Source organism: Sminthopsis crassicaudata, chromosome 5, assembly GCF_048593235.1.
Source record: "Sminthopsis crassicaudata isolate SCR6 chromosome 5, ASM4859323v1, whole genome shotgun sequence".
Taxonomy (NCBI): domain Eukaryota; kingdom Metazoa; phylum Chordata; class Mammalia; order Dasyuromorphia; family Dasyuridae; genus Sminthopsis; species Sminthopsis crassicaudata.
Window position 1 is genome coordinate 302,306,712 of NC_133621.1, and position 25,533 is coordinate 302,332,244.

At 59.8% G+C, this 25,533-nt stretch overlaps 1 protein-coding gene across 5 annotated transcripts; it reads left to right on the top strand.

The window, feature by feature from the left end:
- The first annotated feature begins 3,966 nt into the window (after positions 1–3,966).
- On the top strand, positions 3,967–23,956 carry SEPTIN3 (septin 3). 5 transcript variants are annotated; one of them, XM_074271845.1, is made up of 13 exons: positions 3,967–6,367; positions 7,230–7,295; positions 13,449–13,640; positions 13,950–14,078; positions 15,580–15,661; positions 16,087–16,224; positions 16,801–16,918; positions 17,234–17,329; positions 17,678–17,777; positions 20,206–20,257; positions 21,295–21,388; positions 22,544–22,616; positions 22,943–23,956. In XM_074271845.1, exons 1-12 carry the CDS (start codon positions 3,988–3,990, stop codon positions 22,589–22,591), a joined length of 3,495 nt encoding a protein of 1,164 aa, XP_074127946.1. In that variant the 5' UTR covers positions 3,967–3,987; the 3' UTR covers positions 22,592–22,616; positions 22,943–23,956. The 5 variants fall into 5 exon arrangements, with proteins under 5 accessions (XP_074127946.1, XP_074127944.1, XP_074127945.1 ...); XM_074271843.1 differs by lacking the exon at positions 22,544–22,616; XM_074271844.1 differs by lacking the exon at positions 22,544–22,616 and having other exon boundaries at positions 17,681–17,777.
- Positions 23,957–25,533: the final 1,577 nt, after the last annotated feature.

Consider the following 25,533-nt stretch of genomic DNA (forward strand, 5'->3'; position numbering starts at 1 on the left):
ATTGGACAAAAAGAAAAACAGAAAGAGAAATTCAGCCCTGCTCTCCCGTAAGAAACATGCAGAAAGAGAGGAAACCAATTCCAGCATGGGTCATGTCTCAAAATGTCGGGCTCATTCTGCATTTTGAGTTAGGAGAGAGAAGGTCTCTAGAATCATAGCTGACCCTTGTATTGGTTAGAGCTCTTTAGCTTTCAGAGTTGTTAGTTTTTGTTATATTGTTATCATTGCATTAGTGTTTGTTACATTGTTATCATTGTATAAATTGTTTTCCTGGTTCTGCTCTCTTCCCTCTGCATCCAATAGTACTAATCTTCCCTATTGCCTCTGAAATGATCCTTATTGTCTTCTAGCACTATGGTCTTCATCACATCATATACCATTACTTGTTCCATCTTCCCCAGTCGAGGGGCATCCCCTCCATTCCTCTCTGCAGCTATGTAAAGAGCCGCTATCTTTTCTCTTTGATGTCTTTGGGATACAGGCCAAGGGAAATCTTGGGGCACACTTGAGCACCTTGAGTTCTGCTCCTCAATAGGCCCCCCCCAACATTTGTCATTTCCTGTGTTATCATCATCGCCAGTCTGATGTGTGTGTGTGTATGAATCTTAGAATTGCTTTAATTTTCATTTCTCTAATCATTATTGATATTTTCTGTTAACATTTTTAATGTAGTTGTTAATCACTTGAATTTCCCCCCCCCCCCCCAGGCTGGAGTTAAGTGACTTGCCCAGGGTCACACAGCTAGGAAGTGTTAAGTGTCTGAGACCACATTTGAACTCTGGTCCTCCTGAATTCAGGGCTGGCGCTCTATCTACTGCACCACCTAGCTGCCCCTAATCACTTGAATTTCTTTCCTTGAGAACCACCTCTTCATATCTTCTGACCATTCTCTGTTGAGAAATTAATTTTAATAATTAATATTAATATTCTGTGGGCACCCATTTCGCTTTTACCCTTTCTTCTCACTACCTATTTCTCATCTTCTTTTCAAATTACCCATTTTTCTGGATGTTTGCCTTTTCAAAGTCCGAGTTGGCCCATGAGCTCCCTGTGTAGCCACAGTGATCTCTTTTCTGATTTATGTTTTCAACATTAAAATTTCCTACATCTGCCCCTTTGGGGCTGACTTTTCCTGGGATTCCCATGGGATCTTTCTATTAATTCTTAGGAATCTGATCTCTCAAGAACCAGGCTGCTAAAAATGGCAACTTTCCCCCTCCTCCTCTATCACCAAGATAAATCAATAATCATTTATTAAGTGAAGAGACTAGCTGTTACTCCCAAAATTGTTTGTGAGGATCAAATGATTGTAAAAGAGCTGGCACATAGAACTATTATCCAGGCCCTGTTCCAAGTGCTGGGAGGGGGGGGGTAAGGCAGTCCTGCCCTCAAGGAGCTTACCATCTAATGGGGGAGACGAGAGAGGGAAGGCGCTAGAATGAAGCAGGGTTGGAGACGGTTTCCCGAAGAAGATGGGACTTAGTTGGGACTTGAAGGAAAGGGAGGTCAGGAGGCAGATGAGAAGAAAGAAACGAGAGACAGAAAAGGTATCTGGATGCTAGCGATGGAGAGCCTTGTTTGGGGCCAGCAGGGAGGCCGGGGTCACTGGGTTGAAGAGACGCATTGGGGAGTGTGGTGGAAGAGGAGCCAGCCGGGCTTTTTGCACTTGCCCCTGGAGGTGAGAGGGAGTCACTATTTTTGCAAGGCATTTGGGGTTAAGTGACTTGCCCGGGTCCCACAGCAGTAAGTGCGAAGTGTCTGAGGCCAGATTTGAACTTTAAGGCCAGTGCTCCCTCCATTAGAGTCACTGATTTTAGGAAAATCATGGTGGCTGGAGAAGGTCCTAGGGGAAAGAGCTCTAAGGTGGCCAGGCTGCCCTGAGGCTGTTTCAGGAGGGCAGGTGAGGTGACCAGGGCCTGCACTGGGATGGGGACGTGCTCAGAGGAGAGAGGGAGTGTACTTGAGAGATGCAGACCAATGTTGGCCAGGAATTATATGGAACTTTCCAGCTTTTTATAAAGAGCTTTCGAACCTGCAAAACTCCTTACAGACGAAACCCCATTTTGTCCTCGGAGGTGATCATAGCAGGTATTTATCCCCACTCTACAGATGAGAAAACTGATGTGATTCCCAGCTCTTCAATCCCCAACCAAGGGCCCTCTGCCTTAGAGAGCGATTCTCCCTCAGGGCTCATAATTAAGTTTCTTCATAAGGATGTGAGTCTTTAGCCAAAGCTGTCACTGTGAACTAAGCTGTTCAGAGGCCTGCTGAGGCCCTCAGCTTCCCGGAATGGGGAGGGAGACGGCCTCGGCAGGCAACCACCCACCGTGGGGAGCTGGGTCCCAGAACCTGAGTTTACATGCAGACAATTGGGCGGCCCTGCCTGCTGAGCCCAAATCCAGCCTCAGTTGAGTGCTGGGCCCTGGGCAGTGACTTCGCTTCTGCCTGCCTCAGTTTCCATCTCTGTTAAATAGGGATAAGAATAACATTTCTCTCCTAGTAACATTCAGTCATCATTTATGAGTAAGTTATAAATGATCAGATTTAATGGTAAAGCGCTTTGCAAACCTTAGCACCCTGGGTAAAAGTTAGCTTGCTCCTGCCTCCCGGGGTGGCTCCTAACGGCCTCTGTTCTAGGACCCCTACCATGGGAGCAGGCTGGGACTTGCCAGTAAGTCCTTTTACTTCCAGATAGTATGTTTGGGTTTGCAAAGCACTTTGGGGACAGGACTTCATCCGGCATCTCTGAGTCACCTGGGGCTGGGTGCCAGGGGGCGTCTAGGCCTCTGGGTGGGAGGGTCTCTGGGCCCCAGAATCTTAGATCATGGAGTCCCAGCCTCCAAAGGGACTCTAGAGTGTCCAGTCTGGCCCCTCCTTGTGCCCACCCACCTTCCACTTGAATACTTTTAGGGAGAGACTGCTCACTCCCTGGAGGGCAGCTCCAGTATAATTGTGGGGATGGGGAGCCATCTGTAGGCCCAGGGCATAAGCTGTGGCTGTCAGGACAAACTCCCTCAGAGCTTCTATCCCTTCTCCTTCTGAGATTCAGGAGTAATCTGGGGAGCTGGGAGGTCTGTGAGAGTGAGTGAGCAGGAGAGGAGGGGGAGGGCTGCAGTCAAGGATGTGAAGCTCTGCACAAGTCGTGGCCTTCTCTGTGCCTCTGTTTCCCCATCTGTAAAATGAGGGGGTTGGGCTAGATGGCCTCTGAGGTCCCTTTCAGCTCTAGATCTACGCTGCTGTGATCCTCTGACCCTAAGGAGTGGGCGTGTGCATGTGTGTGCTGTGCATGTACGTGGGCATGTGCATGTTCACACGTGCCTGTTAATTGTGCACATTTGTGCTGCACAGGTATGTGTGTGTGCTTTGCATGTGTTTGTGAGCATTGTGTGCGTGTGTGCATTGCACAGGTGATTGTGTGCATGTGTGTGCTTGCATATGTGCAGTGCATTGTGTGTGCATTGCATGCTTGTGCGTGTATGTTTATTGCCTTGTGCATGCTGTGTTAGTGTGCATGTGGATGTGTGTAACATTGCTTGTATGTGCATGTTGTGTTTGTATGCATGTGTGTGCATGCGTATAGCATTGCTTGCATGTGTGCACATGTGTGTGCTTCTGTACACATGTGCGTGCTTTGTGTGTGCTTCTGTACACATGTGCGTGCTTTGTGTGTGCTTCTGTACACACGTGCGTGCTTTGTGTGTGCTTCTGTACACACGTGCGTGCTTTGTGTGTGCTTCTGTACACATGTGTGTGCTTTGTGTGTGCATGGGCTCAGGCAGGGCCGGGGCAGTGGAGGCAGGAACTTTTGTCTGGGGGTGGGGGTGGGAGAGTGGAACGTCTGTCCCACCTGCCTCCCTTGGGCTCGGCCTTCTCTGCAGAAGCCCCGGCCCAGGCAGGGAGGCAAGAGGGGAGCCCGGGCAGGCTGGGCAGACTCCCTGGTCATGGCCACAACCCCCTTTTCCTCAGGGAGAAGCCTGAGGAGCCCGGATGGACCGGAAGCGATCTCCTTCCCCTCCTGGGGACCGGCAGCCAGGCGGGGGCTCTGCTCACCCAGGCAGCTCCTCGGGGACCCCACCCACCCCCAGTTCCGGGGACAGGAAAATCCTGAGCCCCGGCCCCATCTCGAGTCAACTCCCCGTCCCCTTGAGCCAGTCCGGGGCCAGAGTTAGGCCCTGGTCCTTGGGCCCCAGGGAGCCGGGCACTGCCAGGGGAGCTCTCCTTCGCCCCACGGGCAGCCCCGCACCCAGGAAGTCCAGCTCCCTGTCCTTCACCCTCCACCACCACAGCCGCCAGGAGGCCGCATCCGCCTCAGGAGCTCCCCTTCAGCAGGAGGCGGCCATTAGAGATAGGAGGGAGGCTGCCCAGGGGAGAGGGGAGTCTTCCATTGTGGGCCCATCCCCTGCATCTCGGGTGCCCGTCATAAGGGCCCGCACCGTGAGTCCCTCACACCCCAGCAGGCCCACAGGGGCCCCCGCTTCAGAGAAGCCCCTGCTGACCTCACATCTGGCCCTTTCTTTCCAGCCACGCTCATCTCAGAGCCCATCAAGCCCGCCTGGCATAGGGCTCCCATTCCGATACACTTCCCGGATACCCAGCCCAAGCTCCCTAGGGAGGGTGGGCACCCGGCACCTGGGCATCCCCAGGCTCCGGCTGCCATCTGGAAGGGGCGTCCCAGCCCGGGGGCTATTCAAGGCAGGAAGGCTCACACTGATCAGGCCAGGCAGGGGCAACAACGTCACCGTTACACCGGGGACGCCCACCAATCCAGCCCCAGCCACGTTAGGTACCACCATGGATCCGGCCACGGGCCCAGTTGGCTCAAATGTAGAACCAGGCCCCACGGAGTCTGAAGCGGCCACTGCAGATGTGGTCTCAGCCATGGAGCTAGCTCCCCCACCTGCAGCCGTGGCTGAAGAGCAGGGAGTCACACCTCAAACCGTGGCTGAAGAGCCTGGGGTCCCACCCCCAACCGTGGCTGAAGAGCCTGGGGTCCCACCCCCAACCGTGGCTGAAGAGCCTGGGGTCCCACCCCCAACCATGGCTGAAGAGCCCAGAGTCCCACCCCCAACCATGACTGAGGAGCATGGAGTCCCCCCCGCGGCCATGGCCAAAGAGCACGGGGTCTCTCCTGTGGCCATGGCTGAAGAGCACAGAGTCCCACCCATGACTGTGGTTGAAGAGGACAGGGTCCCACCCATAGCTGTGGCCGAAGAGCACGGGGTCCCACCTGTGGCCATGGCCGAAGTGGATGAGGTCCCACCTGTGGCTGTGGCTGAAGAGCACAGGGTCCCACGCGTGGCCAGGGCCAAAGAGCACAGGGTCCCACCTGTGGCCGTGGCCGAAGAGCACAGAGTCCCATCCTTGGCCATGGCTGAAGAGCATAGGGTCCCACGCATGGCCAGGGCCAAAGAGCACGGGGTCCCACCCATAGATGTTGCTGAAGAGCACAGGATCCCACCAATGGCCAGGGCCGAAGAGCACGAGGTCACACCGTTGGCCATGGTTGAAGAGCATGGGATCCCACCTACAGCCTTGGCTGAAGAAGATAGGGTCCCGTCCAGGAGGAGGGTCACGGTCAGTGATCCTGAAGTGTCACCCATGGCCTCGGCCCCAGAGGAAGAGGGCACAGCAAGGCCCTGCCCCGGGCTGGTGCCAGCTCCCAACCCAGCAATAGATCTTACCCTGCACATCCCACGCACCCATGCAGCCACAGTTGTGGCCGCCACAGGCCCAGCCAAAGCTTTGCCAGCCTCGGCCTTGGCAGCCCTAGTCCCGCCTCCATCCAGCAGTACCACGGTCCAGCCGGGTGTACCAAGGCCACTCCCAGGCCTGGCCCACACTATTCCCAGGCTGGACAGAAGCACCCGCCCCAGAAAGCTGGAAGCCTCATTGGCCGGAGACGCTCCGTGCACCGCGATGGTGCTGGCCACATCCCGCACGATCCTGAGCCTGCCCCCCAGAGGCACCAGAGTCGTCTTCACGGTGCAGGGCCTGGACTCATCCTCAGGCTTGCCAGGGATGCCCATGCCCAGGCCCAGACAAGCCCAGCCCTGCACGGCGATGGTCTTGGTCAGTCCCCGGAAGGCCGGGCCACACAGAACCACCACCCCCCGCCTAGTGGAGAGCGTCAAGGTCACAGCCACACCCAGGAAGGCCTTCCGGCCCCCAGTGCCAGCCTTCCATCCCCCAGTGCCGGCCTTCCATCCTCCAGTGCCGGCCCTTTTCCCAGTCATGGCTGACATTGGCCCTTGCGTGTGCACCCCGGCTAGCTCAGAGCCTGAGGAGGAAGCCAAGGTTGCCCCCCCCACTTGGGCTACCTATACAGCCGTTGACCTGGATGCCCTGGACCTGGCAGTGACCCATAGAGGTAAGTGAATGGGGGTCTGGCACCATGGGGCTGCGCCGGCCTAGGGATAGAAGTGTCCAAGGCTGGAGAATCCCAGAGGCCCAGGGTCGAACCAGAGAGAGTGAACGGAGGGCCGGAGGAGCTTCACTTGGGCTTGGGGAGCATGGGTGGGGAAGGGCAGTGCCAGCTCTGCCTCCAAGGGAAATGCAGCATTTCCTGCACTGACCCATAAAGGCCTTTGAGGGGGGTCCGGGACACACAAAAGAGAGAAGGCGCCCCGGAGCCAGAGAGGGTCAGAAGGGGTGGGCAGTGAGCTGAGACAAGTCACAAAGCTCTTCCTGAGGGGGGGCACAAGGAGAGGCGGAAGCAGCATCTGCTCCCGGGAGCCTTCCGTGCAAGGTATGCAAACAAGTGGGCAAAAATTAACCGGGGATGAGAAACTGGGGAACTAGAGAGAAGGGGGTCAGAAGAAGCTTCATGGAGGTGAGTTTAGATAGGACCTGAAAATGAGAGGGAAAGCCCACTTGGCAAGTGCAAACATCCGGAGGCTGGAGATGAAGGTCTCTTTTGGGACACAGGAGGCGGGGATCCTGGGATGCCAGAGTGAATGGAGGCGAAGCAGGGGCCAGAAGCCTGGAAAGGAAAGAGTTGGGGGGGGGCTCACTCAGACTGGGGAGGTTAGGATCCAGCATCCAGGGCATGGGCTCTGAGAAGCAGAAGAAAGCAGCGGGATGGAGACAGGCCCTGCCGTACTCCAAGCCAGGAGGTGACCACTGGGGTTCCCTGCCTTTGCTCTTTGGGAAAGGATTCAGTCTGTGAAAGGCGTGGCCATGACCCCCAAAGGCCGGCTTCCACTGATGTGGTCTGTGGTCTGACTTTTCAGGGTTCCGGACTGTGAGAAACGAGTTGCGTATGAAGACGGAGGGGTTCCCTTGGAAGTTCAGACGAGGTGAGCTTATGACCATCCTCTGGGGTCCTTCTTTGAGTGCTGGGGAGCCGTCTGGGGAGGGAGGGAGGGAGCTCCCCGTCCTGGGGGATATTTAGGCCGGGGCTGTGTGACTCCTCTCTGGGAGGCTGCAGAGGACGCCCAGACTGGGGGGGGAGGGGACGACAAGGTCCTGTCCCCCACCCCCCCAGCGGTCGTAAGGGCCTGCTCTGGGAGCCTCCTTAACCCAGGAGGCCTGGTCCAGGAGAAGCGGGACTCAGGGAAGCTTGTGGCCTTTGAGGTCGTGCTGGGCCCTCAGGTGCTCGGACCACCTGGGAGTTCTTACCAAGCATCTCCCCTCCCTTGGCCCAGGTCTGCCCCAGACCTCGGGGACCAGGAGCCTTGAAGAACCAGAAGGTCCAGTGGAGCCAGGGTTTCCCCAAAGAGGGCCAGCCTCTGGGCCTGGGCAGGGCAGGGGAGGGGTAGGAGGGATGTGGGGCCCCTCATTCTACATTATTGTCTGAGCCTCACAAAAGGGTCTGGAAGCGGCTCTGGGCCCTCTGGCCCCATTGACAGATGAGCAGACCGAGGTCCGTCCAGGGGACAGAGTCCCAGCTCTGGAACTGCCCCGCATATGGGCAAGCCCTGGCTCTGACTGGAAGAGGAGGGAGTTGGAGGAGCCCATTTCTGAGTTCCCTTTCAGCTCTGACATTCAGTACCTTGGCCAAGGTCATGTTGTGAGCTAACGGTGGGCCTCGGTTTCTCTCCTGCTCCCTCTGCTGCAGCCCTCCCTCCGGCTCAAGGCTGGCTCCTCAGGAGGGCAGAGGGAAGTCCTGAGGGGGATGGGGGACGGTGAGCCTGGGGGGGGAGCTCCACTCAGGCCTGCCCGCGCCCCTGTGCCAGACTTAAGGAGAGGCCCTGGTTTGGGACCCCTGCTTGGGCCAGCCCCTTCCGGAGCTCCTCTAAACGAGGGCCCTGGGCCCATGGAGGCAGATCTGGAGAGCCAAGCCCCCCAAGGGGCCGGGACGGCCTCCGGACAGCGCCCCCTCCGTGCTCCCATTTTACAGATGTGGAAAGAGGCTCAGAGCTCAGGAGACCTCATGCTCTTTAGCAAGTCCTTAGGGACTGAGGCAGTTTCTGGCCTCCTGCTCTTGCTTTGACTGATGGGGAAACAGAGGCTGAGAGGGAGGGCGCCTTGGGGAGGGGCTCACAGGGGGGCTTAGAGGGTCCTGGGATCAGCCTCCTACGGGCCGAGAGAGGTGGGAGTGCAGGTGGGGCTCCCCCTCCCCCAGTGCGGAGGGGAAGGGGGCGGGGTCCCGGCTCGGGGCTGGGGAAGAGGGGGGAGGCTCTGCGGGGATGGTTCACTCCCGCATCACGTGGTGCCGGTGGCAGATCCCAGTAGTGACGGCGGCGGCGGCAGCATCCCTCCTTCCCCATCCGCCGCCTCCCTCCCGAGCCAGCCGCTGCTCCGGCCGAGCGGGAAGGCGAGCCCAGGAGGGAGGGAGGCCAGGGCCGGAGCGGCCCCCTGTCTGAGCGGGGAGCCTGAGCCCCCGCCCCGCGCCCCCCGCCCCCCCCCCAGAGCATCTCCAAAGACAAAGGGAAGATTCATGTCCAAAGGTAGGGGCCGGGCTGCCGCGGGGGGGGAGCGGGCTGGGAGGGAGGGGGCGCTGGGGGGCCCGGTGCAGGGGGGGGCCGCGTGCCCCAGCAAGGCCACGGCGGTGGCTACAGCAGCCACCGCCCGGCCCTGCCCCCGGAGACTGGCAGCGAGGCTGCCGCGGGATGTGCTCACACACTCACCCTGACACGGCAGGATGCACGCTCCGAGACCAGCGAGGGGGGAGGGGAGGGGGCGCCCCCATGCCCCCGCGCTCCCACCCCTTGGATAGCTCCTTGGCCGGGCACCGGGGCTCACACAGGACCGGCTGCAGCTGCCCACACCACAGCCGGCCCAAGGGCACGCTCACACCCCCCCAGAGCCCAGGGCTCCCACGCTCCCACGCCAGTGGGGAGGGGGCCCCCAAGACCTTCCCCGGATGTGACAGCTGGGCCCCCAGCCTGGGGGGAGAGGAGGAGGGGAGAACAAAAGGGGAGGGGGATCGGGGCGGGGGCCAAGGCCTGCCAGGCTGGGGAGCGGGCAGGTGAGCCTGTGGGCAGCCTCGGCCGGGAGCACGGAGCCAGACAAAGGCAGGGCTGCTTTTCCGGAGCCGCTTCCTTCGCCCTGGGGGGGGAGGGGAGGCAGCTCCTTCCTGGGGGAGCTCAGGGGTCTGATGGGCCAGGGCCGGGCGGGGAGCCGGTGGCCAGAGAGCTTCCCTGGAGCCTCCTCTGCAGCCCAGAGCCAGGGGTTTGGGCCACCTGCAGGCTGGGGAGGAAAAGCAGGAAGGGGCGGGGGAGAGAGCCCCGGAGGGCCTGGATTCAAACCCTGCGCATGGGCAAGTCCCTTCTGTGCCCTGGGCCTCACATCTGTACAGCAGAGGGCTGGCCGAGATCTCCTGAAAAGACTGGGTGGGACCTTCACTGCCCATGGGCGCTCTCTGGGCCTCAGTTTCCCCATCTGTAAAATGGTGGGATTGGATCAGGTGTCCTCGAAGGCCCTTTGAGCTCCAGGTCCAAGATCCTGCAGCTCTCTCCTGCTCTGCATCTCGAGGCCCCTCGAGGCCCCTGGGGGGCAGGACGAAGGGTCGGGTGGGCGCCTTCCTCAGTCAACGGCTTGGGGCCTCCCCTCCGAGGAAGAGGGATAGCCGCTCCCAAATCATCCATCACTGAGCCCCCGATGGGGAGACGCAGGGAGCGGGCAGAGCCGGACCACAGGACTGATGGACAGCAGAGCCAGGACCCGGGATCTGCCCAGGGTGGCCGCCCAGCCTCAGGAGGCGCCAGTGTCACAGCAAAGGCTGGGCAACCGGTCCTTGGGGAGGGCCACGAGGTCAGACGAGGGCCCTTTGGCAGCAGGGGCAGAGGGCCCGTGTTCTACTCCTGGCTGGCCGGCTACCCAGCTCCTGTGCGCCTTTGGGTGAGGGACAGCCCGGAACCACGGCCTTACAGAAAGCAAGGCAGGGAGGGAGGCGCAGAGAACCCCCGTGTGTTTGCTCTGGAGTGGAGCACAGCGTGCTGGGCCCGGGGTCAGGGAGGCCGGAGACCGGAGCCAGCCGGGGCACCTGGGCACTGCACCTCCGCCCACCTCAGCCTTCTCATCTGTACAATGGGGCGAGTAATTCCCATGTGTGATCTGGGTGGCTACTGACCGTGTCCAAGGGAGATGGGCGGGTGTGTGGGCTCCAGCAAGAAGCAGCGGCCAGAAGGGAGAAAGCCACAGCCTCCACTTGGCCTTCGCTGCCTCTCTGGGCACTACTGGCAGGCACCGGCCACTGGCCTGTGAGGCTGTCACACACCCGTGGTGACAGAGAGAGGGAGCAAGTCACAGCCAGAAAAGGGGGGGGCTGGGGGGGGATGTGGGGGTCCCTCATCACACCTCCATCCCTGGGAGTAGGGGAAGAGCTGGAGAGAATCCAAGTGTCACAGAATGGCAGGGCTGGTGGTGGGGGTGGGGGAAGAGGAGCACAGAACATGGAAACCAGAGCCAGGAGGGAGCTTAGAACACGGGATGTCAGAGACGGGAGGGAGCTTAGAACAGGGGGTGTCAGGCTGGGAGGGAGCTTAGAACAGGGGATGTCAGAGCTGGGAGGGAGCTTAGAACAGGGGATGTCAGAGCTGGGAGGGAGCTTAGAACAGGGGGTGTCAGAGCTGGGAGGGAGCTTAGAACAGGGGGTGTCAGGCTGGGAGGGAGCTTAGAACAGGGGATGTCAGAGCTGGGAGGGAGCTTAGAACACGGGATGTCAGAGACGGGAGGGAGCTTAGAACAGGGGGTGTCAGGCTGGGAGGGAGCTTAGAACAGGGGGTGTCAGGCTGGGAGGGAGCTTAGAACAGGGGATGTCAGAGCTGGGAGGGAGCTTAGAACAGGGGATGTCAGAGCTGGGAGGGAGCTTAGAACAGGGGGTGTCAGAGCTGGGAGGGAGCTTAGAACAGGGGGTGTCAGGCTGGGAGGGAGCTTAGAACAGGGGATGTCAGAGCTGGGAGGGAGCCTAGAACAGGGGATGTCAGAGCTGGGAGGGAGCTTAGAACAGGGGGTGGTAGGGCTGGGAGGGAGCCTAGAACAGGGGATGTCAGAGTTGGGAGGGAGCTTAGAACAGGGGGTGTCAGGCTGGGAGGGAGCTTAGAACAGGGTGTCAGGCTGGGTGACCCCAATTGCCTCACAGAATTTTTTAATGAGTTTGCTTTTTTGGGGAGGCAGCAGAAAACCCCTGAAGGCTTTTGAGTAAATGAGTAGTGATGGAGTAATGGGTTATCAGGCTGCTGGGATGAAGAGGGGAGAGGCCGGAGGCTGGGAGGCCGAGTGTCCAAGAGGCCAGGCAGGGGGGTGCCTGAATTGGGCTGGTGGGTCCAGGTGAGGGCTGCAGAATGAATGTTTCTTGCAAGCAGGGGCTGGCTCACTCTTGTCTTCATGACGCTCGGAGCTCCTAGTGTGCGCCAGCACATAGTAGGCCCTTACTGGATGCCTGCTTATTGACTAAGCTGAAGAATTATGGAGGGAATCAGGAGGAGGAAAAGGAGAGGGACAGACGCTTGGCACTGCTGGGATGGAGGCAGGGGCAGTATGCAAACTCGGGTCCTCTGACTCAGGGATTCCTCAGAGGTCCTGAGCCCAGGGAGCCAGGAAGAGGGGGAGCCACGAACAGATACAGGGGAGTCTGGGGGGCAGCGGCAGCGGAGGGAGAAGCTCCATGTTGGACCCGAGGGGTGGTGGGGGCAGTCAGCTGAGCCGTGGCCGAGTTCTGGACTGATCCCCGGGCTTGAGAGTCATCCGCCCGAGAGGTGATAACCGAAGCCTCAGGAGGGGATGAGATCACCAGAGAGGAGAGGTGCCCAAGGACACAGCCTTGCAGGGCACCCCATTTAGGGGAGCTGTGGAGCGGAGGCCTGAGAGCTCTGACAGCCAGGGGAGCAAGGGACAGGGGGTGGAAACTGAGGGGGGTCCCCAGGGTCAGAGGTCAAGGAGCGTGAGACCAGAAAGCCAGACGTTCACTCCTGAGGAGCTTGGAAGGAGCCTTGTGGGGACAGGGCTCAGGACTAGAGGCAGTGTACAAGGGCCTAGGAGGGGAGGGAGTCAGGAACCAAGATGGCGGCTTCCCTACTAGGGGCCGAGGGGGAGCCGTGGGTGCAGAGCCCAGCCCTATGGTGGCTAATCGTGTGAGCCTGGCCGGGAGGGTCGGGGAGATTTTCTGATCACAGCAGATCATTCTGCAGCTTCTGCTGCATTGTCAATGCACCTGTGGGGGGCGCTGCCTGTGGCCCCAAAGACCTGACGTGAGCCCCTCCAGCCCCTCTTTGGAAGAAAGATGTCGCAGACCAAATTGGGGTTTCCCCGGGCCACTGGGGGGAGACACTGGAGCCTGGGCTAGAGCAAGCCTTGTGCAAGGCCAGGCTCAGGTGCAGAGCAGGGAGAGCTGCCATCTGAGGCTCAGGGACACGGGGACCCTACACCTCCTTTCCTCTCTCCTGGGGGAGGACTCTGGCTGAGGGAGACTGTCCTTCTCTGCTTCTTCAGCAATATACTCTGACATTTCACATTCTAAGCTCCCTCCCAGCTCTGACACCCCCTGTTCTAAGCTCCCTCCCAGCTCTGACATCCCCTGTTCTAAGCTCCCTCCCGGCTCTGACATCCCCTGTTCTAGGCCCCCTCCCAGCTCTGACACCCCCTGTTCTAAGCTCCCTCCCAGCTCTGACATCCCCTGTTCTAAGCTCCCTCCCAGCTCTGACATCCCCTGTTCTAGGCTCCCTCCCAGCTCTGACATCCCCTGTTCTAAGCTCCCTCCCAGTTCTGACATCCCCTGTTCTAAGCTCCCTCCCAGTTCTGACATCCCCTGTTCTAAGCTCCCTCCCAGTTCTGACATCCCCTGTTCTAAGGGCCCATTAAGCACAGACATCCTATAATATTTAAGAGAATAAGATCCTCCAGGCCCCACCCAGAAGTGGTGAGGGAGTGCCCACTGAGGGTGGGCAGGTTCAGAGTAAGACTCAGGTTCCTCGGGACAGACTTCTTGGAGGCCACAGAGGCTTGGGGGCGGGCCCTGGGCTTGCCCTGTGACCGCCAGGCCCCGGCCTCCCCCCCCTCACCGGCAGGACTGGCAGAGAGCAGGACCGAAGTCACCATGTCGGAGCTGGTAGCAGAGCCCAGGCCCAAGCCGGCCGTGCCCATGAAGCCCCTCGGCATCAGCTCTAACCTCCTGGGCTACATCGGCATCGACACCATCATTGAGCAGATGCGCAAGAAGACCATGAAGACGGGCTTCGACTTCAACATCATGGTTGTGGGTAAGCGGGGAGGCCGGCACGGGGGCGTCGCCAGGCAGCTCTGCCCTCTCTGAGCAGGCCCGCCTGGGCCTGCTTCCACGGGGGCTGCCCGGGAGCCAGGAGCGCCTGCACATCCGGGAGTTCCCTGGTGGCCCTTTAGCCTCAGTTTCCCCTTCTGTCCTTTGGAGAAGAGTCCCCATCCCCACCTCCTGGGCCAGGATTGGAAACAAGAGTCCTAAAAGCCGGCTGGCTGCGAGCTGACAGGAACCCAGGTTCAAATCGTCCTCTTCCCTCCGAGCTTTAAGGGTCCTTCCTTCTCTCCCCACCCAGGTCAGAGTGGACTGGGCAAGTCAACCCTCATTAACACCCTCTTCAAATCCCAAGTGAGCCGGAAGTCAGCCAGCTGGAATCGGGAGGAGAAAATCCCCAAGACCGTGGAGATCAAGGCCATCGGGCATGGTGAGTGTGGCTGTCACAGCCAGGCCCGGCTTGAACCTGGCCTTCCCGATGCTAAGTCCCGGCCGTCAGGCCACCTGCCTCTCAGCCCCAGAGGAGCTGCCCCCTGGCTGCTCCTGCTGCTGCCCCAGTCCTGGGGCCAGGGGTCCTGGGCCCGGAATAGCCTGGGCCTGGGGTCCGGGAGCCGCCTCCCATGGCCAATCAGTCTGTGGCAGAGGAGACTGGCCTATCTTTGTCATTGTCATGACAGCCAGTGGGCTGTAACGTCTTCCAAGTGCTGCCCCCCCCAGGGGGTTCTGGGAGAATGCTTCTGTGACTCTTGGTTCTGCTGGAGAGACAGAAAGCAGCTGGGCCCGCTCGCCCTTTGGCCAGCTCCCAGCGCCCTCCCCCAACAGTTGGGTGTGCGGGGCAGGCCAGACTGAGATGGGATTCCCAGAGGGGCGCCCAGCCCTCCCGCCCCGACCCCCCGGGGAGCTGGTCACCGACACAATTAACTTCCTAACGATTAATTACCGATCGGATCCGCTCTCCCTGCCCCAGCTGGATCCCAGTCAGTTTCCCCCAGGGACATCTTGGCTTTTATTGGGAAGGATATTTTTATATTTGCCTGCGGGGAGATTCAGGGGATCAGCTCTATTTCCACCCCCCCAGGGTGGTGGGGGTGGGAGGGGGTAGGAGGTGACTCTCTGCCTCAGGTGACCAGTGACACACATCTTCCAGTCATGATTCCTGGATACCCGGTAATCGACCCAGTAGTTAGGGATCTCCCTCCTCCCACACAACTTTTGGCAGCCCTGGAACTCAGACCCAGCCCCTCTGATGATTGACAACAGGCTCAAGCCTGAGTTTTCCTTCCCTGTAAATTGGATCCACTGCTTAAGCCTCAGTTTTCCCTTCCTGTAAAATGGAACCACTTCGTGGGGCTCAGACATGACAGGACTTTGCCAGCCTTTGAGCACTCTCCAGATGTCGGCCATGTTATTGCCACCTCTATTACTCCTGCTCATGTGCTCCTAAGGCCCCCCGGGTTCTGGCACGGGCCAGATCATGCAGGGCCATCCTTCTGAGCTCAGCCGGGGCGCTGCCTCCTCGGAGCCTTTGCTGCTGCCCCCCACCCCCAGAATCACTTTGTATTTGTTTGGCATATGAGCACATGGAGGGGAGGGGATGTCAAAGGCTTCCTGGGGCAACCCAAAAGGGGATGAGGCTGCCTCAGGAGGTAGTGAGCGCCCTGTCTCTGGAGGGAGTCAGGCTTGATAACCCCTGTTGGACGTGTTTAGAAGCGGCTCCATTCCCTGGTGCCAGTTGGCACTCTATAAATGCTTACCCCCTCCCCCATCCATGACTCCTTTAGAAGGAGAGGGCGCTGGGTGCCGGGAATTCTGGCTCAGAGAGGGGAGCTTTCCCAGCAGTCGCTGGGGGGTCGGACCAGACGCGAAGCCCGGGGGTGGAGGGGGTGGGAAGGGGGGCCGGGGCGGCACCCTTGTCCTGTCTGTCACCACAGTGATCGAGGAAGGCGGAGTCAAGATGAAGCTGACAGTCATCGACACCCCGGGCTTCGGAGACCAGATCAACAACGAAAACTGGTGCGTCCCCCGGCCGGGCCCAGGCCTAAAGCCCACTGGCAGGGGCAGGGTGTCGGGGCGCCAAGGGCCCCAGGGAGCTGGATCCCAGCTCCGAGCACGCAGCCCAGCACAGAGTTGGGGCTTACTAATGCTTTGGGTCTGGGCAGCCTGCCAGACAAGACTGGCTGAAGCCTGAGGAATAGTGGAGGCAGGACAGGGGTACAGGGGTCTCCTTTATCAGCTCCAAGCCGTTCTGCCAGGCCCCTAGGGGGTGGGGGAGAGAAGGGCGGAGCCCCCAAGGGCCCCAGAGTGCCCAGATGATGAGGGCGGGCCCTGGGGGTCTGTGGGAGTCCTTCTGACCCCGGGGCTCCGTGTCCTGGGAGGCCGGGCCAGCCTCCATCCCTGCCCTCGGCAGCCCTCCAACCTCCTGTGTCTGGCCTCCTCAGCTGGGAGCCCATCGAGAAGTACATCAACGAACAGTACGAGAAATTCCTGAAGGAGGAGGTGAACATCGCCAGGAAGAAGCGCATCCCGGACACGCGCGTCCACTGCTGCCTCTACTTCATCTCTCCCACGGGACACTCGTGAGTGCCTGCCCCCCCGCACAGAGGAGGGCCCAGGCTGGCTGCTGCCCGCTGGCAGTGCCCACTAGCTCCCGGGCAGTGCCAACAGGGCTCACAGGAACTGGCTGCCATCTCAGCGGCCACAGAATCCAACCCTCTTAGCTAGGAAGTGGCCAGGTCAGGATTTGAATCCAGATTCTGTGCCTCCTGCTGTGAAGAACAGATGGCTGTGGGGAGGGGCTACTTCCCCTCCCTCCCTCATGTGCTCCTCCTTTGGATAAGCTCCTTGTCTCCGGTCATTGGTGCCAGGGACGGCCCAGAAGCAGGGAGGGCAGTGAGGAGGCCGCTGGGCTGGCCAGGGCCTTTTCTCCCCCAGACCGCGATGGGCCAGGGTGTAGAGGCTCAGAAAGAGGGCCACGAGGGGCGGCTGACCTGGGGGGCTGAGCCCAACTCGGGAGGGGCCCCGGGCCCCCCTTCTGCCTCAGCTTCTTCCCCTGCAGAATGGGTCAGCGGGCCGGCTCCCCTCAGACACCTCCCTGTCCTCCTGTCCTGGGTGGGGGACCGGGACCCTTACTTCCTGCTTCTCCCTGGGGCCAGGCTGAGACCCCTAGACCTAGAGTTCATGAAGCATCTCAGCAAAGTGGTCAACATTGTCCCCATCATCGCCAAGGCCGACACCATGACCCTGGAAGAGAAGATGGAGTTCAAGCAGAGGGTGAGCCTGTCGCGGCCTCCGCACCCCTCCTCTGGCCCCTCCAGGAGGCCTTCCCTGCGGGCCTCCGCCCACCCTGCCCTATAGCGCTCCCATAGGCATTCACCCCTTCTATCCGGGAGCAGTCTGAGCTTGGGGAGCCCACAGCCAGAATCTGGGCCGAGCTGAATCCCGCTCCTGTGGCCCTCTGCCCAATGAGGAGCTGGACAAGCTGACCCCGGGGGGCCTGTGTGAGCTCTGCCCCTTCTGAGACCCTCCACCTCCTGCTCTGTGAGGTGAGGTCCCTTCTGACCCTCGGTCTCGGCCTCTGGCCCCCAGGTCCGGAAGGAGCTCGAGGTCAACGGGATTGAGTTTTACCCGCAGAAGGAGTTTGATGAAGACCTGGAGGACAAGACAGAGAACGACAAGATCAGGGTAGGGGGCCAGCAGAGTGGAAGCCCCAGGGCAGGAACACCCCCGCCCCTGGGTCTCTGGGGCTTTGAGACAAGTTGGTGGAGGCGGCCTAGGAGAGGGAGCGGACGGACTTGGAGCCGCAGGATGGAGTAGGGAGAAGCAGCTCCCCTGACCCTGCTGTGGTGGGAGGCGGGCCTGGGCCTCTCGGGGGCAGCGAGGCACCTTACTGACCCAGCTGCGAGATTGGAACCAGGCCTTGGACTCCGAACTCAGGGAGTCCACTGTCCCCCGGACCGAGGGAGGGCACCTCGTGGGCAGGACTGGCTGGAGGAGAATGACCTTGAGCCCCCCGCGCTGTCTCCCCTCCAGCAGGAGAGCATGCCCTTCGCCGTGGTTGGAAGCGACAAGGAGTATCAGGTCAATGGCAAGAGAGTCCTTGGGAGAAAAACCCCCTGGGGAATCATCGAAGGTAAGAGCAGCATCTACTGACTTTTATTGGGCACCGGCTGGATGCCATTTGCTGGGCTGGGAGCTGTGCAGGAGACACGGAGGCTGTGCCAAGCCTCTGCATACAGTGGGTGCTAAATAAGTGTGTGCCACTGGAGGAAGATGTGTGTTGTGAAGCCAGACAGCAGGAGGGGAGGGGTCCTGCCATAAGGGAGGCTGCCAGTCTGTTAACATGCAGACAGCCGTGGGCAAACCGGCTGGAGAAAATGACCTGGAAGGGGCGCCCTGACCTTGCAGATGGGGAGACTGAGGCCTCCAGAGCTTGAGGGGCCTGTGCCAGACTATACCAGCAAGCATCAGACCCCAGGCCCTTGAGCACCTGCACTGCCTCCCGGGGGGGGGGGGCATCCTCCCATCAGAGCGCCCCTCACTGCCTGACCAGGGTGCGACAGGGCAAGGCCGTCTGTCTGTTCTCTTTGTCCTGGATGCCCTGCCACACTCACTGCCACTGGGGCCCCCAGGTCTTTTTCAGCGGGATTGTTCTCCAGCCCCATTCTCCCCAGTCTGCGTTTGCATGGCAGCTGGCAGAGATCTGGAACCCCAAGAGGTGGAAGGGCACCCAATGGTCTAGTCTAGAACTACAAGGTTCCTGACTTTCACTGGCTGGTAGAATGGCAGGGCAACAGTCATTTAGCTTCTCCATCTGTAAAAGGGGCAGCCCCAACTGCCCCTGCCTGTGTGCCAGGCACTCAGAGGTGGCCAGAAAAGAGCCTGGGAATCTTCTGCAGGCTCTCTCCTTGTCCCCCCCTCCAACAGGAGAAGCCGAGACTGACCTCCATGCCCCTCTGGTGAAGGGGAGCCCCGCTCCCCAGGGCCTTGTTTTTATGAGGTCTGATGCCCAAGGTGCAGAAGAGGCAAAACTCGGACCTTGCTCCCCAGGGCCCAGAATCACAGTGGGCCAGCGAGGGTCGTTCCCGGCGCCTGAGTCGTCACCTGGGACGAGAGAGGGTGGTAATGGGGAACAGAAGTAATGGGGGCTCCCAAAGCACCAGACCGAGGAAAACGGGACGCAGATGGCTCTCCGGCCGCTCCCATTGCTACACGAGTGAGCCTCGGAGCTGGAAAACAAGTGGCGGCCGATACCCCGAGGGGGGCCGGCTGTAAGAACCTGTCTTGGCTAATTATCCCTTGGTGATGTGTGTCAGACTAACAAACTGATTAGGGCCAGCCACAAGGGGCGTCCAAATGGCAGCTTCTGGGTGACCTTGGGGTCACCGGCCGGGGTAGAGGGCACAGGTGAGGAACATGACGTCCCAAAGGCTGCCCCACAGCCTGCATGTGGCCTAGGCTCCCCAGGCTCAGGGGAGGGGATTCAAGCTAGTAATCTAATCACCATGGCAGCTGGCCTTTCTAAAGCACGGGCCTGTAAGAGATGCTTGCTGACTAGTAGAGATCGAAGTAGTTGACTGAGAGTTTTCCCATCCATTAGTTCATCCCATTTTCCCAATAGTCACATGAGGTAGGAAATGCAAATATGACTCTCCTCATTTTACAGATGAGGAAACTGAGTTTTAAAAGGGAAAGTAACTTGCTCAAGATCACCCGGCTCCTATCCAAGAAAGAAGCCTTACGGCCCTCGCCATAATAGGCCTGGGTCTGATTTTGGAGGATCTCTTGCAAGAGCTTTCGGGCCGGTTGCCATTAGCGTGGGCAACGGGACTGTCTGTGTCCGCTTTGTGTTTCTCAAAAGCACAAAGTCTGTGGCTCAAGCGTCCATCCAGAGCAATGTCAGTAGCTGACCCATTTTGCTTCCCCTCAAAGATCCTCCTGCTAGCACTCAGGCTAATGAGATTGAAGCTACAGGATAGTTTCTCCTGACAAAACTGCAGGGAGTTTCACCAGGGAGCCCCTGAATCATTCTGAAGAGTTTTCTCTTTCCAGGGATTATGAAACCACCCTGCCCGTGGTGGGTGCCAGCTTTCTGGCCAGTCTGGGTGACTCATGGCATTAGTGAAGGGAGAGTCCAGTGGGGCTTCCCAGAGTGCTCCTCGCAGTGCCCCGCTGTCGCTGATAAAAGCACTGACCACTTTGGTCGTGATGGGGTGAAATGGATCTCGACGAAACGGTTGGTTTCAGACCACACTGACCGCCAGGGTTTAAAGGGCGTCATGGAAGGAGGGATAACTGAGTTCTGCTTGGTAGAACAGGACGTGGTGGGCGGTGGGTGCAGAAGAGCAGATGCGAGCTTCACTTCGGGGAAAACTTCCTCACAGTTAAAGCCAAGCGAAGGTGGGCCCCATCAGGGGCGCCCTCAACTGGAGGACCAGTGGCTAGTCAGGAACTGCATACAGAGGAGGCAGCCGTTCCAGGCGCCGAGGTGTTTGCACGATGTCCTCCCACCCCTTCTGAGGCTTAGCTTAAAGTAACTTCTCTCTGTTTTGGATTTTCAGTGGAAAACCTCACCCACTGTGAGTTTGCCTTGCTCAGAGACTTTGTCATCAGGTAAGGTCCTCCCCGAAATCCGGACCCAGTTTAGTCAGGCCAGTGGAACTGTAGAGAGACGCGCCCAGCCTCAGGCCTCCCTGGCTTGAGCTCCCTCCTCTCCCAAACCCCCTCTGCTTCCTGGGAGGATGGGGCCCCAGAGAGCGGGCCGCGTCCGTCCATGGAGCCTGGTGGTGGGCCCTGCCAACGCCGGCTGCCTGCCCCTGCCTGAGCCCCTTCTCTCCTCAAGGGGATTAGGAACAAGCACTTATGTGTGCCAGGTTCTGTGCTGCCCTACATTACAAGCATCATTTGGGAGGGGATATGGGTGTTCTCCCCATTTTGCAGATGAGGAAACAGAGGCAGAAGTGAAGTGAGTTACTCAGGGTCCTGCAGCTAGCAAGTATCCATGGAGGGGAGGGGGTGTTTCTCTTCCACCTGGCCCCAGTGCCCACTGAGCTGCCAGCTGCCGAAGAGTCAGCCACAGGGAGTGCTGTCTGCCCTTGATGAAGCCCCCTCCCTCTTCCTCCTCTCTACCCAAGGTGCAGCAGGAACACTGAGGGGAGTCTCTGCCCAAGGCCTGAGCCCCAGGCCTGGCACAGAGAACCCGACCAGTCACTAACCCCCTCTGCCTGCAGAAAAAAGAGATATGAGGATCCCGGCTCTGCCCCTGCTGGGACCCCAAGCCTCAGTTTCCCCCTCTATAAACCTGTAAGGGAGAGGAGAGCCAAGATGGCCCACTCCAGCCCCAGAGCCCATGGTCATGGTTCTGCAGGCATCCCCTCCCACTCAAAGAGCTTTTCCAGTATTTCAGGGGACAAAGGGAGACTTGGGCCTGTCCTCAGGGGTCTCACAGTCTGGTAACAGGAAGTTAGCTAGCAACAGGAGGCAGAGGCAGCGCCTGGCAGTCAGCCTGCAGTCACACAACCAGCTCAAATACAGCCTCGCTCCCTTCCCCACTGGCCTGTAGCCCATGAGCCCGTTCCCTTTGGCCATCCAGCCTGGGCTGGGAGCTGACCCCCCCCCCCGGCTTCCTCTCTCTTTCATGGCTCCTTCAGGACCCACCTCCAGGACCTTAAGGAAGTCACCCACAACATCCACTACGAGACCTACCGGGCCCGGCGGCTCAACGACAATGGCGGCCTCCCTCCGGTGAGCACGGGCACGGCGGGCAGCCGGGGCACACAGGACGCCTGTGACTCACCCCCCCCCCCCGTCCTAGCCCACTTAGACATGTGTCCGGCAGTCCCTGTGGCCCCTGGTGTTTGTGGAACAGCGTGAGCCCATGTAACATGGGTGTTGGGCTGGACTGTTCTCTCAGCCTTCCTTCCTTAGCAGCCCCTTCTCTATTCGGTTTTTCTCCATAGCCCCCCCCCCCTCCAAATCTAGGTGAGGGAGGGGAAGGGCCAGTGGGGCTGCTTGGAACTCAGAGATTTGTGGGAACTCAGGGATGTGGGCAGCAGCCAAGGCAGGAGGTACTGGGGAGGGCTTCAGGCCCGCGGGCATCTAGGGAGGGCGGGAGAGAATGCCAGCCCTGCACCCGTGTCTTGTCCACTGTCCAGCAGCCACCATCTGTCATGAAGCTGCCCGCTGCTTCCCCATCAGCCACTGCCTGCTCAGCCCCCGCTTCCTTCCAGCCTTCTGTCTCTCCCCATCGCTTTCTCTTTCCCCTCCTCTCTCTCCTTCCCTCCCACTTTCCCTCTCCCCTCTTTTCTCCCCTTTCCATCCTTCCCTCCCTCTCCTTCCTTCCCCTCCTCCCTTCCCCTCTTCCCTCTCTTCCCCTCCCTCCCTTCCTCTCCCTCTCTCCCTCTCTTTCTCCTCTCCTCCCTTTCTCTTTCCCTCCCTCTCTCCTTCCCTCTCTTCCTCTTCTCCCTTCTTCCCCTCCTTCTCCATCTCTCCTCCTCCCTCTCTCTCCCAGCCTTCCTCTCTCCCTCCTCTCCTCTCTCCCTCTCTCTCTCCCTCCCTCCCTCCCTCCCTCCTCCTTTCCCCCCTTCACCCGCACGGCTTTTTGCTCCCAGCCTGCCTGCATGTAGGGCGCCAGCCTCATATAGCATTCTGGACCTGGGAGTCAGGAGAGCCAGGTCAAGTCCAGGTTCTGACAGCTGGGGGAGCCTCTCTGTGCCTCGGGCTCTTCTCAGGCCCAGGCCCCCGCCTGCCCAGGGAGCCCCGCCCTGAGCCCTGGGCCCCGTATTTCCGGGGCTGGGGTGACCGGGGGGCTTGGCAGGGAGGCCACGAAGGATCCGTAGGAGAGGAGCCTGGCAGCACTGACCACTGGCCGTGACCTCTTTCTCCTGGTCCGTTCCATAGGCACCTCATCCATCAAATGTCACCTCCTTCAAGGGCTTGGAAAAATAAGTCCCAGAGACGCTAGATTGAGCAGGTCAGTGGGAAGGAGGCCAGAGCAGTGGGCCCGGAGTGCCCAAGCACCAGGACCCCGACTCCAGGGTGTCTGGCTCTCCCGGCCCGGTGCCCACTCACCCTCTCTCCCTCCGGGCCCCTCCCCCCGTGAGCTCCTGCCACCAGAACTCAGTGGCTGGCTCCCGCCTCCGGGTGCTGATGGCGGCTGGGCCTTAGGCCCAGGACTGTGCCATCAGGGCCGCTGTAGACTACAGGAGAGTGGGGGCCGGTGAGGGGGCAGCAGCGAAGGGTGGCAGGGAGTCGGGGCTCCCCAGGCCCTCACCCGCTGTCCTCCCGCTCCCCCCGCAGGGAGAAGGCGTCCTTCCTCCAGCGCCAGCCTCCCCCCGCCCCGCTGCCGCCGCCGCCACCACCGAATGAAGGTCATTTCCAGGCTGCTCCTCCTCCCCTTGCTGCCCCCCACCCCGGCCGCTCACCCTTCAGGGTCAAGGTCTCTAGTACTTTGCCAACTGTCCACCTGCCACAGCAGGAGGGAGGGGGGCCAGCCCTATCCTGCCTGCCCCCGCGGGTCCCTCTGGGCGCCTGGCTCTGCTGGGCCAGCACCCTCACCTGCTCCAGCTTCCGCAGACCCCTCGCCAGCCATTCACCGCCTTCTCCTGGGGAAATGGCGCTGAGCCCCCCCCCCCAAATTCCTGGGCCACTTTCCTGGACTCCAGGAGCCAGGAGGGCTTCTCCTCTGGCTCCTCACCTCCAGGGATGAGCCTCAGCACGGGGCCGGGGGGATAACTGGGACCTAGCTCCCATGTCATCAGGGGGCTAGACGGTACCCCAGGCTTGGCTGGCCCAGAGTGTGGCCAACATCCCCCCCACCCCCTCCCCCATGATGAGAAGCCCAGGAGGAGACAAGTAGCCTGAAAGCACATTTTTCTTTATCCTTAACTTAAAAAAAAAAAAAAAAAGAAAAAGTTTAGAAAGCCCGTGAGATGTGAAGTTGCAGATAGAGCTCCCCCCACCCAGTCTGTGTCCCTTAGCAATAAGAGGAGATGCCCGTCCTTTCCGGCCCCTGCCCCGAGCCCCCATTAATGTGAGTTTTGGCCTAGATGGGCCTAGGGCCTGTAGAGCCCCGATGCATGAGTGTGTGAGCGTTGGCCGACACTGCCGTCCCGACCGGGTCTTCGGGAAACGCCCTGCCCTCTCTCCGGCAGGACATGGTGGCCCCCAAGAACCGGGGGGCCCGGCGAGGGGCCCGAGCCAGCTGGCGGCGATGGGAGCCCCGGCCCACCACAAGCCACCCGCCACACACCGTGTTGACTTTGACTTTCTATGTGTTGTTTAATTCCACAAGACTTTGCTGTTTGAACAAGAGGGACCTGGTCTACTTGTTATTTCTTTGCCACTGACCCCTGCCCCAGCCCCCCACTCCCCTCACCCTCTCTGGACTTGCCATGGACCTGGGGGTCCTTCACGCCCAAGCCCCTCCCCGAGCCTGTCTATACCCAGCACCAATCCGACCAGTCCCCCTTCTCTGGGGGTGAGCAGCCCCCCATCCTGGGGCAGAAGGCCTCAGCAAGCCCTGCCCTTGTTTGTTGCAAAGAAACCTGTGAAAGGGCCTTTTAGATCCACTCCCAAGTACACCCATTCCTACAGACACAAAGTAACAGGGAGAGGGAACAGCACAAAGTGATGGGGGAGCAGCAGAAAATAATCGGGGAGCAGTACAAAGTAATGGAGGGGAGAAACAATAACCAAGGAGGTCAGGAAAGGGCTCATGTAGAAAGGGGCCCTTGAACTGAGCCCGGAGGCAAAGCTGTGGAGGCCGGCCTCTGTACTGCCCCCCCCACAAAGCCTGGCCCCTAAGAGGCCTGGTCGAGAAAGGGGGATGATGCCCTTCTCCCCCCAGGGGGCAGCAGGGGGCTCCAGGCCAATGGCAGCATGGCAGAGGACAGGGCCCTGTCCTTGGTCCTAGCCAGAGAGGAAATGCCTGTGAGGCCCTTGGGAAGGGCAGGAGAAAGGCCCCCCTGGGCCTTTGCTTGGGTCTGTGGTCCAGGACGGGCCAGTCCGGGCCTCCCTGCTGCAGTCTGGGCAGCGGGGAAAGTGTTGCACCCAGAATCTGAGACCAGAGGCTGCCATTGACCCCCTGGGCAACGTGGGCAAGGCACTTCCCAGAAAGAACTGGGGAACTGGAGGGGCCTTAGGGACCACCTCACAGACCCCCTTCCTCTATAAATCCTGCCTGAGACCTTAAAGGAGGGGCCCACTGCCTCACAGGACAGCCTTCCCACACCGGGACAGCTTGAAGCCCTACACTCTTCATGCCCCCAATCTTCTCTTGTCCCCGCTAAGTACGCACAGCCAGCTTCTCCCACGGTGCCCAGAATTGTGCCCAGCATTCACAAGGAGGCCCGCTACAGCGACGGAGGATGGGAACTTCCCCACCTTCCCTTTCTTCCAAGTCGACTCACATCAACTGGATGGAGCTTGGGCTAGCCCATGAAGTAGCACAAATAACAAGCATTGATTAAATGCCTGCTGTGTGCTAGGGGCATCCCACAAGGAGCTTTGGCCAAGCATTTCGCTGGATGGAGATGCTTTAATAATAACAGCATTTATGCAGCACCTACTGCATGCCAGATGCTTTACAACACCCTGGGAGGAAGGTGCTCCCGTCCCTCACTCCCAGTTAATGAAGGCCCAGCCGGCCAGTGTGTGGATTTGAACTCAGGTTTTGCTGCCTCCAGGCCCAGCACTCTATGCACTGGCAACCGTACATTACCATAGCCCACAGAACAATCCCTTCATTTTTCAGAAGAGGAAACTGAGGACATGAAGGGATTGCTGAGCTAGAAAATGGTGAGATGGGATTTGAACCCAGAGCCTTTTGACTGATCCCAACATTTTGAAAAGGAGGAAACAAGTACTCATTATGCACCTACTGTGTACAT

Coding starts and splice junctions, on each gene's coding strand:
- SEPTIN3 (XM_074271843.1), top strand. CDS start 3,988: ATGGACCGGAAGCGATCTCCTTCCCCTCCTGGGGACCGGCAGCCAGGC. Junction 13,641..13,949: donor CTTCAACATCATGGTTGTGG/GTAAGCGGGGAG, acceptor CTCCCCACCCAG/GTCAGAGTGGACTGGGCAAG. Junction 17,330..17,677: donor CAGAGAACGACAAGATCAGG/GTAGGGGGCCAG, acceptor TCTCCCCTCCAG/CAGGAGAGCATGCCCTTCGC.